Raw genomic sequence first — 20,568 nt, forward strand, 5'->3', positions numbered from 1 at the left:
TATCATTTTTTAACAATGGAATAGAATTTGTGGTATTCATAAATAAATACAATGGAAATGTAGTAGATAGTATAGTTCACTGGCTATAGTTTACCCTGTTTAACATAACCACATAGGTAATGTCTCAAAACTCCTCTCTAATTTCTCTGTTTAAAACTGCAGTAAGGGAACAAACCAGCCTGGTGTTGCTTGGAACAATTCCAATATGTACAATTACAGTCCATGCACACTCTCATACTGTTGATCTGCTTTCCTGCACCACCACTCAAACAGCAGGCTCTGGGTATTATCCCCAGAGAGGGAAGGAATGGACAGAAGGATGAGCCCTGCTTTCTCTCACCTGTCAGAGAGTCAGAGACACTGAGATTTCTTCAGCTTGCCAAATGTTAACTAGTGAGCTGACAGTGGAAGCCAGAATCTGTGTTGTCTGGCTGTGGCCCTTATTTAGAGAAGAAACTGAGGAGACTGAGGAACATGTCCTTCTGATTTGCTGCTCAGTGGTGTATGTTTGCTCTATCCTCGGTACGCCTGTTTACATTTAGAGTTTAAAGTACGTTTTTTGTACACACAACTACTAATGCACCAGAGGGCAGGACTTATCTGCATTTTGTGTTAGCATTTGATTTTTTTCTTCTTTCTATAACAATATTGTGACAGTTTATGCATTTAAACCATAGAACAAAATTAAGATTTGGCTAATGTTTGTCAGGGAAAAGGAATACATGCGTTGAAGTTGGAGTATTACAGCCCTCTGTTATAGAATGACTCAGACATAAGCACAGCCAGGACAGATGCAGGTGAATACTAGACAGCTTGTAGTGTTGAAGCTTTTTTCCTGATGATATTCTGCAATGTGCAGACTCACACCCCCAAGAGGGAGGAATAACACACTTGTGGATGTAAGCTCACAGTGTGCTTCACCTTCAATGATGTTACAGATCAGTTTCCAAAAAGCCCCACAATAAGAACTGAAGAAGAACACAGCCCCCACCTCCTGCTCTAGACACAATTCCATAACTTCTGCATATCACTCATGAAGTCAGATCAGGACCTAGTTGTAATTTTGAAACTGCAAGCATCATAACTATTGATGAGGTCTTTTCTGTGATAACATCCTAAACCCATCCAATGTCTGAGGGTATAGGAATTTTATCATAATATATACGTAGCCACATTAGTAGCCACATTATTCTGTGAATCATGAAATTATAGTCTGGTGTTAAGATTTTGTGATCTGCAGCTTCCAGGTGGCTCAGTCAGTTAAAGTGCTTGTTTGAAGTGCAGGCCCAGGTTTGAGCCAAGATGTGTCAACCATAAACTGTGGCTGAGAGCCCATAGTGCCAGAACTAGGCTTTATTCTGCCAGGATGTGGGTGGGGATGCTGGACAGGGTGACATCAAGGGCTCAGATGACATCAAAGAGATGTGCATATCCTCTGAATGGTGTCTGCTTAATGGTACACTGTGGGACTTGTAGTACAGCATGTTTGCATTCAACTTGCCTTCCACTCCTATGCAATTGCAGAGGATGTTAGAGTGAGCCCAATGCACCATCACTAAGGTTGGTGAAAAGGGGGGGAAATACTGTAGAAAATCTTTGTGATGATTGTACAGGAACATTTCATTCAATTACAAGCAGTTATTCCTTGATCTTTAGGAATGACGGTATTACTGATGTTTATCTTTATGACTAACATATGAACAGAAATGTAATAAAATGTAACACACTTTATATAAAACAGTCAAACAGTCAATAGACTTCCACACAGAACATTCCCTGCCGCAACAGTAAAAGCCATTGATAGATCCAAACAGATGTCATGCAAGAGGACATGTCATTCGCAAATGTGGCCCCCTGAAGTATGAACGTTGTTGAGGTTAAAGGAACCAATCATCACTGTTTACACCGTGTATTGTATAAACGTTAACTTTGTCAGTTACACAAAGTGTCTGACCAAATAATGCAGATTTCTGTCCCTTTCCATCTTCCTTTCTGTCTCTCTCTCTCGTCTCCCTGAGGAGGTGATGAAACAGCGTGTTATAATGAGGCTTGGATTATGCAGGGCTGCAGAAAGAGCGCGTTCCAGGGGACTTCTCCCGTATTAATATTTAAAGACCCTTATAGAGTCATTTAGATCAGTGGCACTCGTACAACATCTCCACTGTTGCCGGCACATGCTGTTTTATTACTTTGTGGGCCGAAGGGGAACGAAGGGAGAGATGATGGTACATTCTGATACAGGCCCCTTTATTGGATCTGCACAGTTGCCGAAAAGACAAACAGAGAGGTGATTGGAGAAGGGACTGAATTATTTATTAAGCGTCCTGTTTTATTGTGTGTCTCCTCCTTTTTTTGACTTTTTAATCTGTCCAGCCTTCCGTTACTATGTTCTGAAGCTGAGAGAGATCATTCTTAGGTTGTGTGTGGTTATGGTCATGGGGAGAGCTGATATGCAGGTCCCGTTCAGGGTAATATTTACCTTTATGGATCATGGCATGTGACATCAGCCTAAGTAGTGCACCAGGTGAAGAGTGTGCATACATAAGCACTGCCCCAATAATGTGATCTGGTCACATTAGCTCAACCGTGGTTAGAGGAAGAAACCGTGCCTGACCTACCCACCCTTTACCCAGCTGAGCGAAGCCAGTCTGTTCTACCAATGTGGGTTCCCAGTCATTGTTGGCAACTGACCAGACTAGAATACATTGAGCTCTATTGGCTTCTGCCTTGCAGCACTGGAATATTATCATAGTTGTCTGTGCCTAAATTACTTTTACTATGGTCAGAGGCCTTGGAAAACTACAGGCCTTTGCCTGTGCTGTGATAAGGTAAAGGAAAAAAAGGATTGTAGAAAAGGCCTCTGAGGCTTGCAGGTTCGTTTCTCCAGTGGACCGTTGAAGCCTTGAGCAACATAAACAACCACACTTGTTTCAGCAAATGGATAATATTTAAAATGTCAGTGTTATGGATAATCCTGGATTAGGGCATCTGCCGAGTTAATAAAAAGTAATACTCAGAGGCGTTATGGCTCAGTTACATTCAAAATATAAGTGTCTCTGCAAGTTCAGATTTAAATACTGTCCACTGGATTTCATCAGAATAATTTGAGCCTATTCAAATTATTCCAATCTGTTGTGATAACAAAAGTAGAGAAACTTCAAACTGTCCGACCAGCGGCTGAATCATGCTGTAGAGAACACACACATTTCGACCTTCACACTTCATTACATGCACAAGCCCCTTGACCTTGGACGCACAAACCCCCACCTCCCCATTCAGGAAACCACTGTAATGGGATGATTAGCCTTGGACTTTATGGGATTTTCCAGCAGTGTGATCATATTTCTTACAGCCCAGCAGAACTTACCTCCATATTTCCAGTCCACTCAAACAGAACTTAAGTCCTTTTACAAAGAAACAGGCATATTATTTTTGTGTTTCAAATGCTAGTGGAAACAGAAAGTAATATGCTTATGTTAAGCACTTCACTTATAATGCTATTCACAGTGAAATGAAAGACTGTCTTTGCAGTGGCACCCACAGTGTCCACCACAGGTCTGTGCAGTAGCACCTATAGAGTCCACCATGGGCCTATGCAGGCCAGCTCAACATATGCCGCCACCCAGAATGGATTCTTATGTTTGCCTACGTAACTCTCTGCCTGTAATCCGCTGTCCTCTGCCATGAAGCGGTCCTAATGGAATCCCAAATAAATGTGTTGCACATTAGGGTATAATGATGCATGCGTAATGAGGCGATGGATAGTTGTGAGCTACTTTCTTGCAGAGCAAATCTGTCATTCTGGATGTTTGGTTCCCCCCTCTGGTCCATCTCTCTTTCCCTCTCTATCCTCCCTTCCCATTCCTCCTTTAATCCTTTTTCATGTTCACCCTGTCTCTGCCTCACTCCCTCCATGATTTTAATTCTTTTTTTCTTTCCATCTCCACACATAAGAAAAAGTAATGAAGAGGCATGCGTTTGGTTTCTTCTTTTTAAGTTAAAGGTGCCTTTGCTTTTTTAATGAGGTAAAACAGCCTGTGGTCCAGGCAAATTTGCCAAGGGACCTAGGTGAGCTACAGAATAAAAAAACACGATGTGTGTGTGTGAGTGTGTGTGCGTGTGTGTGTGTGTGCGTGTGTGTGTGTGTGTGTGTTCATGCTCGGATGTAATGGGAGAGCATGCTAGTGTGTGTATGTTATCTGCATTGTTTGTCCTGTGAAGCTGCCTGCATGAATCGAAAAGAGCTGATGATCGATAACACAGGATCAGAACAGGAGAGGAAATTATTATTGCTGAGATGAGGCTGATCGGATGAAACACCGTAGATTCAGGAAGACAGGCGGCGAGATGCATTACAGAGGTGTGACTATATTGTAAGGATAAACTGGAGGGGGGGAGAGGATGATTCATGTTTTTGTTTTTACTCTGAAACCCTGCCTTGTTTATCATCATCACGTTGGCAATGACAATCCCAATACATTACCTAGAGCATCTATGGTATCTTTTTTGCTTTTGGTTTGTGGTACATTACTGTCAACATGAGAGAAGAAAGGCTTTGGGAAACCGGGCAGGATTCTTTTTCATTCTGAGTTTCTCAGTAATTTTTTTTTTCTGCCCTGCTTCAATTTGGTCTCTTTGGTTCATGAATATGGATATCAGGCTGATGTCCCAGCCACCACTCGTCCTTTTAGTCGTTGGTCGTTCTGCACAATTAATGGGTCTCTGTGGTTTTGCAGTCAGGAGGTGTAAAGATCTAGAAAATTCCTCACTTTCAAGTAGCATGTTGCTCCAAATATCTGTGCTTGTACTGAAGCCTGTGAGTTCAGTCAGTTCAATAAATGAGAACATAATACCTAAAATGTCTCCAGAATATCCCTAAAATATCTCAGGCTTATTTAAGGGGATGCTCTGGTTTAATGTTGTGCTGGTACCTCTAGTGTATTTAATCTACATATTTATGACCTGGAGTAATAGCTATAAGGTGCATATCTTCGTGATGATAGGGTACCCAATAAGGTGTGTGTAGCTCAGGCACAAATGTGTGGCTGAGGAGCAGATCATGCCATTTTCTGAAAGTGATTGTGGGTCTGGATGATCTGTTAACACTTATTCTTCATTGTTTGATCTTTGATTGCATTTTGATTTCCCCCTTATTTTGTCCTCACTCTCTTTCCAGAACATACCTCAGCTTCCCTGTGGGAAAGCTCTCTACAGCTATGAAGGCAAGGAGCCTGGGGACCTCAAGTTCAACAAGGGTGACATCATCATCCTGCGCCGCAAGGTGGACGAAAACTGGTACCATGGAGAACTGAACGGCAGCCATGGCTTCCTCCCTGCCAGCTATATCCAGTGCATCAAACCCTTATCCCAGACGCCACCCCAGGGCAAGGCTCTATATGACTTTGACCTCAAGGAAAAGGACCAGGACAAAGACTGCTTGAGTTTCACCAAGGTAGTTTGTTGCAAATATTTGTTAAGAACATGTATTATCCGCATTAAATGAAGTACTTTTTATTTCTTTGAATCAGTGGGAGGAATGTTATATAGAGTCATTCTCATTCTCTCATCACTCTCACTCTTCTCCCTGTTGAATTTGTTTTCACCTTGAGCCCTGCTCTCATTACAGCTACTTTAGCAGACCAGCCAGTTTAATTACACAAGGTTGTTTGCATCAAACAGCTCGTCAGTCTGATGAACTGATACTTCAGCTGCATTTTTTCTCCAGTGTGCAGCACTAGCATTCCATCTCAACCTGTAGCACTCTCTTTTGTTAGTTCACCAGCTTAAACAACAAACACAGATATGTCTTTGCAACAGTCACTTCTTAACAAAGTTGCTGTTGAGTAAAATGTTAAGATAAAAATATGCAGGCCCTGAAAATACTGCATGTTAACCTTGCATTCATTTTTTTTTGTAAAAAAAAAACAGTTTCCAAACACATCAAAATCTATTCAATATTTATCTTAGAGATACCAGCAAATTAAAATGCAGCTTGCCACTGTTAGCTTAAAATATACAATATGCAATACTAAAATTACAAAAAACTACCTTAAGTGAGCTGTACTGTTTAATCAGTACATCTTTGTACATTGTGCTTTATTTTGTTATATATCATAATGTGGTACAGTACCAGTCAAAGGTTTTGACACACTTTGTTTATTTTTACTATTTTCCACATATTAGAACAATAGTAAAGACATCAGAACTATGAAATAACACAACTAAAATGATAAACAATCCAAAACTATTTTATATTTTATATTCTTCAAAATAGCCAAAAACTATTTTTTAAAACTAAAAAATTTCTCTAAGAAACACATTTCAAGCATTTAATCATAAGTCTTATCATAAAAATGTCTCTGAATGCATGTTTCCTATTATCTTAATCAGGTGTTTCCAAAGTTTTGGCTGAGACTGTGTATGCCTTGTCACACAGAACCTTTGTTAATAAGTTTTTCATGATGTGGTTATGCTGTGCTCATGAACATGTTATATATGTTTTATGAAAACCTTATGAAGTTACCTTTGATGTAAAGCAATGCATCTGACAATAGTGTGAAAGGGAGGGGAAAACAGCCCTTTTGTGAACTGTGATTATTAATGTAGGGGAGCACCTGAGTGCCCCACTGGACCTGTGCCCTTGAGTGCAGGTCCTGGAATAACACAGTTTATTACAGTACTATATCTGATAGACTCATCAGTCACTCCCACACAGCAATATTCCCATGGGTTCTCTCTGACCCAGACTGTGGAAGTACATTAAGCTGGAAATTTCTTTAGGAAGCCTCCCAGCACTGTTGGTGTTGCCGTGTCCTTTCAACGTGAATTAAAAAACACCATCTGTGCTATCATATAACAGCTCCCTGTCTCTCTCCTCCAATTAGATAGGACATGTCAGTGATACTATGGACATTATACTTACCTGTGTCCTTGCAGGATTTAACAGATGGTTATTTCTTAAACAGACCGCTTTTCCGCCCGTGTTTTTAAGTAGGTTTTGCTCTTCATTATCATTTAGATCATGGTGTCCAGCTTCTCATCCAACACCACATCTATTTACTTAAAAAGTGCAGATAATTATTTCTGACAGTGAGCAACAATTGATTTTAGTTGCGCTTCACAGGTTGATATTGAGCATGACAATTGCAGCTGATTGTCATTTTCAGATCTTTTCCTGTGCAGGAAAGGTCAGTTCAAGAGATTAAATGGAAATTATGTGCTGCAGTCTTGTGGACAAAGGCTGATCAAAGTGCATTTTCATTTTCTTTCAAATTTGTCCAAGTCTGGCAATGACGCTAAGAGTGAGAGTGTATTAAGGATTCAGTGAGCCGCTTTCCAGGTAGCCAAATCTCCTTTATGATGTGAGTAATTATGTGAAGTTAAAACTGACAATAGAGAGATCGCTTTCAGTGGGATGGTAACAATCAGCATTGCTCTTTGTACAGTACAACCAGTAAGGGAGAGGGCTTTGTACAGTACAGCCAATGGGGAAGAGGGCTTTGTACACTACAGCCAATAGGGGAGAAGGCATACGTTTGACTATTCAATTGTGAATCCCTGGTGTCGTTGCCTGATTTGTATTCACTACTGGTCTGCCTCAACTCCGAAGCCCGTAATTCGCTTGTGCTATTTATCTTGGCTTGTGTAGGCTGGTGAAGGCACGGGCGCTTGTGCGTGAATGGAAGGAGATGCCTGCAGTCCGATGCTCTCTGTGTTCTTTCATCAGCTCCCCAGAGGAAACGGTGGAAGAGCAAAGAGGCTCTTTCCTCACAATGCAGATCCAGTGCAGACAAAAAATGTATTGAAAGTGTTTGCATTGTGTAGTCAGTGCACAGAGACTGTGTGCACTATCCACACTGGGCGTGGAGGGCTTCAGTAATTTCTTCAAGAATGTGAAGGACTACAGGTGATCCCATCTAAGATCTCACAAGGAGTCTCCATACTCCAGTGCCATTTCATTCTTTTATTCATGCATCCATGTATTTATATTATCAGCTTATTTACACAATAATTTAATTACAAATAAGTGATAAGATTAAGTTAATCAATTTGTATTCTGCATAGGAATATGTTGAAACTGACAGCCTAATGGTACAGCATGCCATTAATTAACATAGGAGAGCATGTGATTATCTAGTACATAAATATTCAAAATTAAATGAACAAAATTATGTGAATTCAATATTCATATTAAATATTCACATAGGGGCAGATTTAATGTTTAACTGATGTGGAATGGTTATGTATTGCTTTGTAGAGAAAAAAACTCATATTCAAATGGAGAATTAAAATAGACACATTACGTCTTTACAACAGAAGGATCACTTTTTTATGATAGACACACATTTGGACATTAAAACAAGAAAAGTAATGCTTAGCAGTGTAAAGTTAACTGGCCGTTCTCTGAATTTTGAAGATGGGAATTTTGAAGATGGGAAGAATGGTTGGTTTGAAGACCAGATGTTACTGGGGCTACCAAACATTCCCTGATATTCACATACATGTCTGCACAGATAATATTTCCAGTTATAGGGTTACATGATGTGGAAGCAATGGAATCAACCTAATCTGATACTGCAAAGGAAAGTCTTACCTCTAAGTAATCTGCCTGTAGCCTCCATTAAGGTACAGCTTGTGTGCATTTACTGGCCTGTGCAACTATCTGGTTACATCATACTGAAAAAAGGCACTGTTCAAGATACAGTGAGGAAGATTTATGGATTTAGGGGTGTTTTGAAGCTACACTATGGCCCTCTCACACACTGCTGAAACCAGAACCAGTGGAGCCCGGCCGATTGGGCTGAACACACCGCAGATCCTTTGTGCCGCCAGCAAGAAGGAATCGATCCGTTTCAGATTCTGTGTCAAAGGAGGACCAGGCCAATTGCTTGTTCATAATGGTCCTCAGGGACGTGCTCGGGATTATCTTCATTATCATTATTCCAGTGCAGTAGGACCAGAGGAGTGAAGAGAGGGCTGATTTACGAAAAATGCACTATGATTGTGTGTAGCATGTGAAACCCCCTGGTGTGAAGAGGCTTGAATAAAAGATGCCCCTTTTTTTGCTCATTTCATTCTTCTTCTCAGAGTGAGGATCGGCTCGTTCTCTCCCCGTAGGCGCAGCGGCTCAGTTTGTTATATGAATTTAACAGGGAGCCCTTAATCCACAAAGGGAGGGAGTTCCCAACACTACTGATAACTAAAATGGGTCAGTTAGAGTGCTCCCAGCTCTCCCAGAGTGCTTCATTAGTGGTGCTTTCTCCACCTCGCTGGACAGAAGGTTTGGGGACATGGCCACCTTCTCTTACATTAGACCTGACGCAGGCGTGTCATATCTGTTCACGGTACAGAAGGTTGGGGGAAGTAGCCTCTTCTATCACCTTAACCCTCCATGGCCTGTCTGTTCTTGCCACACACTGTGCCAGTTCCAGTCTCCTTTCTTTCACTCCCTCTGTGACCTGAGCTTGTGTACATCCCCACATGTCACTGATCTCTTCCCTCCCTGTCTTTGGGCAGTAGCCCGAGAGCTTATGTAAGCCATTATTACAACACAGACACTTTTTTATCATAGCAAAGCAGGTACATAACAGAAGGAAAACCTTACATCATAATACACATACTAACAATAACAATAAGCAGCATTGCTGTATAGGAGTGATCCTGTATAGGATTGATCAAGTACCAAGAGATAAGTGTAGGATGTGTGTAATGCTAACTTTTAGGGTTGGTGCTGGACACTGGTGAGTGATTCAGCAGTTCAGATAGTTGCAAGTGGCTCATTCAACCACTGGGGGGGCCGGTAAGATAGAGAGGTACTGTACAAACTGCCACAGAAGGGAGGAATGTTCAGATGACCAGAGACTGGCCAGCAGAGAGCCCATTTGGGGGTGTGAAGTTTGAAAAGTCAAAGGAAAGAAGTCACAGTCTGGAAGCACTATCGAGAGACCTGCGCAGGAGTGTGGAATTTGATCCAAACTCTAATTCTTACCCAGTGAAGGGAGATGGAAGACTACTTAAGGAAACTTAACAGCAGCCAAGCAAAAGTGTTCTCAATGAGGTGAAGTGGTCTGGTGGCTCAGGCAGAAAGGTTGCCTAGCAGGGAGTGGCAGTACTCCAGATGGGACAGTACAGGCCTTCATGAAGAACAGGGTGGAACAAGTAGTTAGAAACACTCAAATTCTTCCTGTGTTGTTCAAGAAGCATTTACAGGCTCTGATATTGTAGAACTCTCTAGGAATATGGAAAGGTGAGTGTTTAGTTAGTAGGTAAGTGTGCTAGTGTGACACTGTTACAGAATGCAATATAAATAGCAAATGTTTGACTACCTTTGATCCATATTTTATCATGAATTATAAAACAACCTGGCTTTTAAGTTCAGTGCCCTCTAGAGTATCCTGAATCAATAGAATAGGATCACTGCTTCCCACTGCTTTGTGTGTGTGTGTGTGTGTGTGTGTGTGTGTGTATGTAACTGTGTGCGCTTCAGTTAACTAGGCATAACTACGCATACCAGCCCAGATACACATACACCAATGTCCTGTAGAATGGGGTTACAGTAGCTGACTATGGGCTAAAAAAAAGCTCACCCTTTTTTTTTATTTTGACCCGCAGGATGAAATTCTGACTGTGATCCGAAGAGTGGATGAAAACTGGGCAGAGGGCATGCTGGGAGATAAAATTGGAATATTCCCAATTTTATACGTGGAGGTAAGAGTCGTGGCATTTGTGTTTCCCTGCTGACATCCTTGCCTTGCAGCAGAGCAGGTTATCTTCAAGGAGGGCTCAGATGACCTCTGAAAAGACAGTCAAGGCATAATTGCCCAATCCAGATTTTGGATTCAGGTGTTTCAGCAAAGGATTCTGGGATATCCAACGGCCTTGTTTCATTCTTGCTCCTTTTCCCACAGGACTGTTGTCTTTATCTTGACCTCAATACATTTACGAAGCACGGCTAGAGGAAGCAAAAGTCTAATAAATCAAAGAAGAGCGTCCTCTACCTCGTTCAATGTTATCTACTGGCTCTGGGTATCCAGCCGTGCATCTCATAAACCTGAGTTGTTTTTCGATGGAGCAGAGAAATGCGGGAAAATGAACAGCCGGGGGCTTCAAACTGTCAAGGAGACTTATGCCTGCTGAGAGTGTAGAGGTGTCTGCTACTTCATTGAGAAATATGAGTGCCTGGGCCGGAGTGTCGTGTCAGGAGAATAGGCCTGTCAGAAAGCACATAAAGAGCCACATTAGAGGTATCACGCAGTGATTGAGTGGAATGAGTTTTATGAAGTGAGGGGAGATGTCGAAGAGAGGCAAACAGAGGGACGGTGCGTGCCACGCCAGTAGGCGGCTTCCATCGCTGCACGTACTGCGTTTCGCACGAATGAGAACCAGAGTGACTTCGGATCAGCACAGAACAAGAGAAGAATGTGACACAGTGGACTTCCCTCTGCATCATACTAAACAGCCTAGATTTCAGCTCCCCAGACATGACCATAGATGGTTGGTAGGGATGCTAACCATCTACTGTTTAAGCACATATGGAGTACACAACTTGAAAACATTTTAGACATTTCATTTCATTTGTCATTTACTTTAATTCACAGCAAACAATTTTGGAACACTCAACAACAGTTCTCAGGTCCTGCTTGTGTTTATTTGATCTCTAGTCACCATGCCTGTGATTTCGTTGCTAAAATCATGCAACATATCACCTAGAGGACCTAAGAGGCACTGTCAAATATACTATTTTGATTCATTAGAAAATGGATCTATATTTTGGCTTATGGATTTCTGATCACTGATCTGGAACCCTATAACAAATGCTATACAGTTGGATTTTTGTGTACTACAAAGAAAGAATGGGTTTGTGTTTGGTTGTTATACTGATCATGTTAGATAAAATATAGATAAAATATTTTTTTCCACATGTAATTTCATGACCATTTTAATATGTATGTATTGTAATATGTATCGTTCAAATGTATCATAAAGTCTTGGCTGCAGCTGGAAACATCAATATGGTGTTTGTGACACAGCGAGAAAAAATGGTTAAATGGCCAAGGGAGGCATATAATTAATACAGATTATTGAGGCAAGTTACAGCTGACCCCACAGCGCAGGGATTTTGATTAAGTTGCATTTCAGACTGTAAAGACTGGGGGTAATAAAAGCAATAAACAGACTGAGTTTATTTTGCAGCGAGCAAGTGAACGAGAGAGAGAGCGAGACAGAAAGACAGACGGACAGAGAGAGACAGACAGAGGGACAGAAAGAGGGCTGTGGAGGGGTTACATACATGAAAAGGCTGGGGGATAAGGTCGCCTTTAGAGTAACATCAATAATAGACATGATTTCATTGTTGTACATACTGGCCTCCCACAGGTGGGTGAGGGTGTGGATGTGTGGTTAGCTCTGTGGTGACTAGGAAAGATGTGCTTATTTGGAGAGCAGAAGTGATGGTGGTGGGGGAGTGTAATTGATGACACTGAAAGCGTGGAGTGTGTAGCACAGCTGTGGGTGGGATACATATCCAGTGTGGTGGGAGTCAGGCAGAGCAGAACGGGAGAGGGCACTCTGCAGTTAACCTCTGCTGCTTTCTTATATTGACATAATGAATCAAGGCTAGTTAGAGGCCGCTGGTCTTTCATTCCAATCCTATGTTATTGCTGCATCAGTGGTGTAAATGGGGGGTTAATGGGTTTCATGTGAGTTTAATAGAGGTGGGCTTAGGAGGAGAAAAGACCGACAAGGTGCTCCTTTTTGAGCTTGTTTGTTTTGTAGATTTTGGACTGGTGTTTTTTTTTTCTCAGATTTGGTGTTATGGTGGTGTTCTCTCTGGTGCACATAACTTAAGACAGTTTTTAGCAAAATCAGACTTAGCTATATACATACAGAGAGAAAGAAAGCTCTTTGTCCTCTGATAATGATTGTTATTCACTACACAGAGTAATAGCAAAATGCTTCTTACCAAACAGAAACAGAAGCCTTTATAATTTTTCTTTGTTTTTTTCCCTTTGAACATTCCCTTCACTGTCTCCATTACAGCACCATCTAGCTCAATTAGGCAGGTGTTAAAATATGGCGGTTATGAACAGGATGAGTGAGTGAGCTCGCAAAACCGCAGATCTTGTTGTGCCCGGCCTCATTGACATTCGGGCCGCGCGATTTGTCGCTGTGTCGTTAACTTTTCAGTGGCATTTAATCAATTCACAGGCTCCCGAAGTGCATTTTAGAGCCTGTGGATGTGAGGCAGGTGAGGCAGCTCTTTTTTAATGTGCAATCCTTCAAGGTTGCTAGGGGTTACAACACCACAGGAGAGTTTAAAAATCACCTGCTCTCCCTCACCTCACTCTCCCTTTTTTTACACTGCCGATAGAGACATACCGGCCAATTTGGATTCTGTCCTGTGTCCGTGGTCAGAAATCAGTATTCAGCACAAGCAAGTTGACTAGACTTAATGTGGGAAGGATTACATTCCTGAATCGGTAGCAACTGTCCCATTTTTCACACTGCTGAAAGCACCATTGTTCCATGGAGTGGAATAAATTCATTATAACTGGAGATTACCTTGTCTGCATTTTACAGTTAATGATCACTTTCACTTTGTTCACTTATTGTTGAACAATGCTAGTCATGACACTAAAAATAAATCCTGCCAATAAACAAGTAACTATACATATAGATAGGGTTTCTGTTACATATAAAAACTACAGAGAGTTATTGTTCTAATTGACCGATATTACAGGTCTTAAACTTGATAAATTTATCTGTTTTTGCAGAGTTTGCTTATGAAGACATAGTCATAGTGGCTGTAACTGGACTTTTGCTTTCACCTCAGAATCATCCAAGATCGTCTGAAATAAGTGACAAGGCACTGGGTCTCTTGCATGTTGGCAAAACACCATTCAAGGTTGTGGATCACGTTTCGTTCTTCAGACAGAATCAAACAGAAATTAATTGCCCCTCATCCAGCTCTGTAGATTTGTCTTCTGTGACTTGTGAGGCGTGGAAGAGAATGGAAATTACATTTTGATTTTGCATTAGCCTTGACATTCAAATGAGCACTGGTTATGATATTGCTGTAGGTGCAACATCTTTTTACTATAATCAGAGTTGTTTGATGTCAGATAGCCAAGCTATGCACACATTACAACAGCAGAACATATTCAATACAATATCACATTTTGTCTTTCTGTGAGATAAAAAGCAGACAGTTGTAGAGTGGTATGGTGTGATGACAGTCATACATAGTTAGATGAAAGGTATTGCTATTTCAGGCTTTCTGAAAGTAAGCAAAGCCTCCTTTGACCTCTCTTGAGAAGTGCACTGCATGGAGTCAAGGGTAAAAGAATATGCATTATATGACATATGCAGAATATGTCATTTCCATTTATTTTTTGATACTATTAACATATCTATTCAAATAGAAATGTGCTGTTGCATTTCATATTAAAAGAACTGTGTTTAACCAAAAATGGTGATTTGTATTGTGGTTGCCAAAGCCCACAACAAGGAAGGTTGCCTGAAATGAAATGGATACCGAGAAGAGGGGATTGAGGAAGGTGGGATATTTGTCCAATTCCGATACATATGTCATATCAGGTGATGATGATGCTGGGATGTGGCATAGTGAGTAGGGCTTGAAGAACCAAGGCGGAGGGTCACGATTTTGATTCCCTGCAGACCGCCCTTAAACCGGATTCTTAACATGAATCTCTTCTGTAAATATTAATATGAATGCAAGGAAATAAATAAATAAATTTTAAAAGCTAAAGGTAAGCTGATTAAGTAATGCAGTGTCTTAATGGCCCTGTGCATGTGGGCAATGGTTTAAGGTACTGTTCGCTTAGCCAGACTGCTCCCTGCTGAATGCTACACATTGTAGTTTAACATTTCATAGGCTTTTTCCCTGCAATACCTTCTGGAATTATAATGCGCTATCTCAAGAATAGTGCTTTAATTGCATTAGTGATACAGTGTGATAAGAGGTGAATGACCCATTTTAGCAGGAGAGAATCTGATGCTCTTTAAACCAGGGATATTTATCATGAGTGTAATTACAGTAATTAGAGTTTGATTGCAGGATGGGTTTCTTCGACAGTGTTCTGTGTGTTCTGGTCAGAGACCTTTCCTGTGCAATCCTGCAAGAGAAGCCCTTCAACGATAACACACATCACATAAGCACTGCTGTCAACCAAGAGTATTTACAGGGGAAATGGCACTCTGTTTTGAAATGTCAGTAGATATATAGGTCATGTTTGAAGGTCAGTGTCTATTCAGTGTTTTTAGAAGGAGCATACTGTATGTATGCAGCGTGCCAACCAGTCAGACAACATAAAAGATTGCCTTGTATTGAACATCTGCCCATTGGACAACACAATGCTTACTCATGGTTGATTTGATTGAATTAGAATTTGAAAATAATCTAAAATGTACTAAAATGAACTTAACTACACAAAACAAAATGTACTAAGGGAGAGTGTAATTGATTTAGGAACATTCCACAATGAAAAAATATCTGTCTTTCCATATGGCAGATTTTCACTTTGAGTAAAATATGCACAGCTAATGACTGTAGATGACAATACCTGAGCAAATGTACTGTGTGAATAAATAAAAGCCATATGTATGCATACATGTACAAGGGCATGAATAAGTAAGCTGCTTAATGAATTCATAAGCTCTTATAGTGATTGTAGATTTTAATAAATGTGCGCTCATATTTTACTTTATCCTGTCAAGTTCTGTATAAACATCAAAACTCATCCTAGATTCTATACAGGAATGTAAATTCACCACACATCCCGCATGCTACCTCTCTCTGTGTCTCTCACAGCTCAATGAGCCAGCCAAGCAGCTGATAGAGATGGACAAGCTGAGCCCTGTCCCGGGTCCCAGCACCGAGCCCGGTTCTCCAGCAGGGCCATGCTCCGGGCTGGGCTCAGGGCCGGCCTCCGCCCTGAACGGCAACGGCCCCGCCGCCGGCGTGAACCGCCGCATCGAGGGCAAGAAGAACGCCAAGAAGCGGCACTCCTTCACCGCGCTCAGCATGACCCAGCGCACCGCCCAGGCGCTCATCAACCGCCACTCCATGGAGATCAGCGCGCCCGTGCTCATCAGCTCCTCGGACCCCCGCGCCGCCGCCCGCATCGCAGACTGCCCGCACCTGTCCTCTGGCTCGCCCCCACAGGTAGGACTGCCCGCTCGCACGCTGACACCTGACATTGGCCCGCATACACTCACCCACCAACAGTTTAAGTGGTAGTCAATTAGTATGCTTCTAAACTGCACATTATTTTCCATGTATTTATTCCAATATTTTAGTGCATCCACGTCTTTCCAAGCTTCTTGACAAGAGCATTCATGCACAGAGAAGTAAACATCATGCACTGTCTAAGATTTCCTGCCTACACAAACATTCGAGGTACGCACACATACGCAGACGCAGACACACACACACACACACAAGCACACACACACACACACAAAAAAAAACCACGCAGCAGATGGGAAATATATGCATACAAAGCAGTGAGCAACACCTCCCTCTTTTAATATTTGGCCTCACTCCTCGGTGCATTAAATATTGAACACTCCCCCCTGGGAGACAGTAGTGTTTGTTCTACACAAATGGCTCCGTTTGCTGGCGAGTCCGGCCCAGAGCCTGTGTCTGGCAAAGAGGAGGTGCTGGGTGAGCAGAGGTCTGGGCGGTCATGACAGCTGCTCTCCAGTCTGGGAGAATTTCATCCTGCTCTGGAGTGACTGTTGAATTTTACACTGCTCTGGAGTGACTGTTGGATTTTACACTGCTCTGAAATGACTGTTGAATTATATACTGCACTGAAGTATGTACTGCACCGGCGGCAGTGTAGCATAGTGGTTGAGGAGCAGGACTCGTAACCGAAAGGTTGCTGGACACTGCTGCTGTACCCTTGGGCAAGGTACTTAACCCACAATTGCCTCAGCTGTATATCCAGCTGTATAAATGGATAATGTTGTAAAGAACTGTAACCTATGTAAGTCGCTTTGGATAAAAGCGTTTGTTAAATGAATAAATGTAAATGAAGTGACTGCTGGAATGTGGGCCCTGGATCCAGACACCTCAGGATTGCCACTGTTTTTATAAAGGGTCGCTGGGTTGTGCAGGAGAGGCTGTTGACAACATCAGACTCCACAGAATGTGTGCTGAGGAGGATGGGAGGTTAGGGATGTGATATGAATGAAGAAGAAATAGAGACTGAACTGAACATTCTCTCAAGTGGTTTTATTTGCACATGAGATTTGAAATGAATAGCATTGCACTATCCCTGCTTTCTCTCAGGGATCCAAGCCTCATAGCCCAGCTCTCCCATCCAAGGCCCATTGTAGTAGTGTTGTCTTATGTTTATGTCGCAGGAAATGTGTTTTATAATGCTTCATAAAGCGTTATCTTTGCCTCTGCTACGAAAAGAAATACCAAAAAGATTCACTTGTTTTGAGACTCTGTCACAGTAATTAAACCTTTGCACCTTGCACAACAGTTTTATTATACAACAGACTTTTACAAAACATATGCACAATACCTCCCAGCCAGGGTAAATGGCATGTAGGGAGGAAGAATTCTCCCTACCTGTCCTTCTGACTTGTGTGGTAGCTTTCTTATGATACTGCACTGCATCCAATGTGATCCACAAGCTCTTAGCCTGCATTCATGTGGACTAGGGCCCAGCCTGACTTATGGCTTAACGACCATGTAGCCCACATTGTAGCTGGAGGCTGAAACATCGTTGGAAGTTATAGATAGATGCATAGGGAGTGGCGATGTTGTTTCCATGGTGAACTACCCACCACTGCCACAACCAAAGCTCTTTCTCTCATTCCTCATTTGTTGTGTCCTGAAGAATTCCCTCACTCTCAGCCCAGTGAGACAGTAAAACATCATGCTTCAAGGACGATGTGGAGAGTTGGGGCATGTGACCTCACAGATGGGAGGCCCCTGACATTCGACCTGGATTGGATGGGATATCATTGGAGGAGTGGGAATTCCTCAACCAATCAAGGAAATATCTGTTAAAACATTGTCTAACTGTACTGTGATGGAGTTTATTCAGGCTGACTGTCAGCAAAAATACATTACATACGTGCTTTATGACTTTTTCCCATTATAATAACATATCTATAGCATGTTTGGTATTTGAGCAGAGAACTAACCCTAGTATATGTATCCACTGAAAACGTATTGGGAAAGTTAAGGTATTTTTTGGTTGTTTCACTATTAAAAATACATTAAATTCTGGGTTTTAACCCACAACTACCCATTTTTTCTATGTACATGCAAAACTATGCTCTGTTCAGCCTGGCTGTGTGGTATATGCACGGCACTGTAGTTTCAGCTTTTATGGAGGATAGTCCTATGTATTGCATATTACATAGAAACTTTTAATGACAGTCTATTTTTTCCATTTTTGACAACTGCAACTATCCATTTATGCACTCTCCCACTACTCATATGTGTGGAAATGGACGGAGCCTTCAGTTTTATTTGTTAACCTTATTGTCTCACCATCTGATTAGAAATTGCATTTGTACCATTTAATGACTTGATTTTATGCTGTGGAACAGAATGGTGAATGACTATGACCATTTTCAGGTTTCTATCAGTGTCTTTCTGATGAGCTCGCAACAATTCCTTGTTACAGCATTTTTGAATGTGATCAACATAATGGTTTTCTGATGGGAAGAATGACCTCATGTTTGCTGTGTATGCTGCTCTTTCCAGAGAATGGATAGGAGCTCATTTGTATACACACTGTAGGAAATGCTGTGCCTTTCTTCCTTCTACAGACAAGAGGGATGTCTGGATCTGTTCTTGGCAGGCGGCTTTTGAGTCAGTCAGCAGATTTTACTAATTATCGTCTCAATGAAACCAATTTAACAATTCTTCTTAGGTGATAGCATTAGCTGTCAGTGTGAATTGATGTGCAAATTGATTGGACTATAGACCTTCAGGACCAGGAAGCTGTCCTTTATTTTAAAAAATGTATGTGTGTACATATGCATGTCTTTGTGTGTGTACATGATATAGACCTGACTGTATTCTCTCACCTCATATCTTCTCATAGCCTTTATTCCAAGGTCAGGCAGAAAATAAAACCAACCCTGAATACTGTAATTAGCCTCAAACAATGAACATTTTCACATTAAGATATGCTATTGGCTGCAACCCATCTCAAAGTTTTTAAATTTACCTGGTGACCCAGTGACCCACACTGCCTTGTTATGGACCACCTGCCGTGACCTGAACATCCCTTTTTCTGTAGGACTCCCCCTCTTTTGTTGGGACATCCAATGCAGCTGCTGTGGTCCCACCAAGAATGACCTCTATGGCTGGGGAGATGCTGGCCGCCGCTAAAATCCAGCTGCCCTTGAACATGTAAGTCTACTGACTGATGCGTGTTACCATAAGCATGACTGACGCTGATGTGTGGTATCATAAGCATGACCAGCACGGATGTGTGCTGTTGTAAAGCATGACTGACACTGATGTGTGTTATTGTAAGCATGACTGACACCGATGTGTGTTGTCATAAGTATGATTGATACAGATGAGTGTTATCATAAGCATGACTGACACTGATCTGTGTTATCATAAATGTGGTGGAATAGCTTACAGTAGCTGTTCACACGTGGTGTTGACATCTAGCCAGTGCATATAATTTATATGCTCCAGAGGTATTGTTGGAAATTCTGTGATCAGTGAAATCAGTTGAAATGTTCCTTGGTTTATCAGATTTAACACGATAGAAGTGCAGTTGTGCAGCTTGCTGACTCCAGCACAGCTTTCCTGTTAGATGTTCAGTATCAGTTACAATCTGATCTCTTTTTCAACAACCGCAAAAAAGGGAAAAGACATATGTTGAATCTGAAACAAACGAGCCTTGCTGGTTCCAGCTGTAAAGGCTGCATTTGTTCCTGTTCCTCTGTGGAGCCATGTGGAGCCTGGATTAAATCAGATAAATTAGCCTGTTTGCAGCTCTACAGTAGAAAAGGGGTAACCATGATTCCCGATGGCTGTATTCCTTGTATATTAGTTTGATATGCTGGAGTTTGGATATCAGTGATGCGGTATTCCTTGTATTTTAGTTTGATATACTGGAGTTTGGATATCAGTGGCATATTTCATTCGGGATGATGAAGTCTTATTCATTTTTGAATGCAGTGCAGAGCTTTGAATGAGAGTGATACTGTCTTGTTTTAACTGACTATTTCTCAGCACTGCACCAGAGTTTGCCTGAGGACAGGAAGATCAGAGCCATTCTCTACTGTCTGTTTATCAGCAATGTCCCTTCCTTTAGAGAAGCATCCCATCATCGTGAAGGACACATCCATCCCTGAAATTATCCATTTTGACCCAGCAACCGCTTCCGTTGTCACGGCAAAAACCTACCTGTTGCCATAGCTACCTAGAGGCTTTGCATCTGTTTCCGATTGGTCCAAGCTATGTAAAGGCTGTTTGTTCTTCTCTCTTATTTTAAGGCAGGCATAGCTCTCTATGGGAGAAGAAATCAGATGAGAGTGTTTCGTTCTCCATGGTCT

The 20,568-nt window shown here is 41.7% G+C and overlaps 1 protein-coding gene across 1 annotated transcript in view; it reads left to right on the top strand.

Annotated features, from left to right (window-relative positions):
- Positions 1 to 20,568, top strand: part of LOC118789350 (E3 ubiquitin-protein ligase SH3RF3-like) — a 97,237-nt gene that overhangs the window by 59,658 nt on the left and 17,011 nt on the right. Inside the window, exons 2-5 of the mRNA XM_036545732.1 lie at positions 5,177 to 5,452; positions 10,612 to 10,707; positions 15,830 to 16,183; positions 19,293 to 19,405. Coding sequence (XP_036401625.1) covers positions 5,177 to 5,452; positions 10,612 to 10,707; positions 15,830 to 16,183; positions 19,293 to 19,405 — 839 coding nt within the window. The remainder of the gene's footprint in view (positions 1 to 5,176; positions 5,453 to 10,611; positions 10,708 to 15,829; positions 16,184 to 19,292; positions 19,406 to 20,568) is intronic.

Source organism: Megalops cyprinoides, chromosome 14, assembly GCF_013368585.1.
Source record: "Megalops cyprinoides isolate fMegCyp1 chromosome 14, fMegCyp1.pri, whole genome shotgun sequence".
Lineage (NCBI taxonomy): Eukaryota > Metazoa > Chordata > Actinopteri > Elopiformes > Megalopidae > Megalops > Megalops cyprinoides.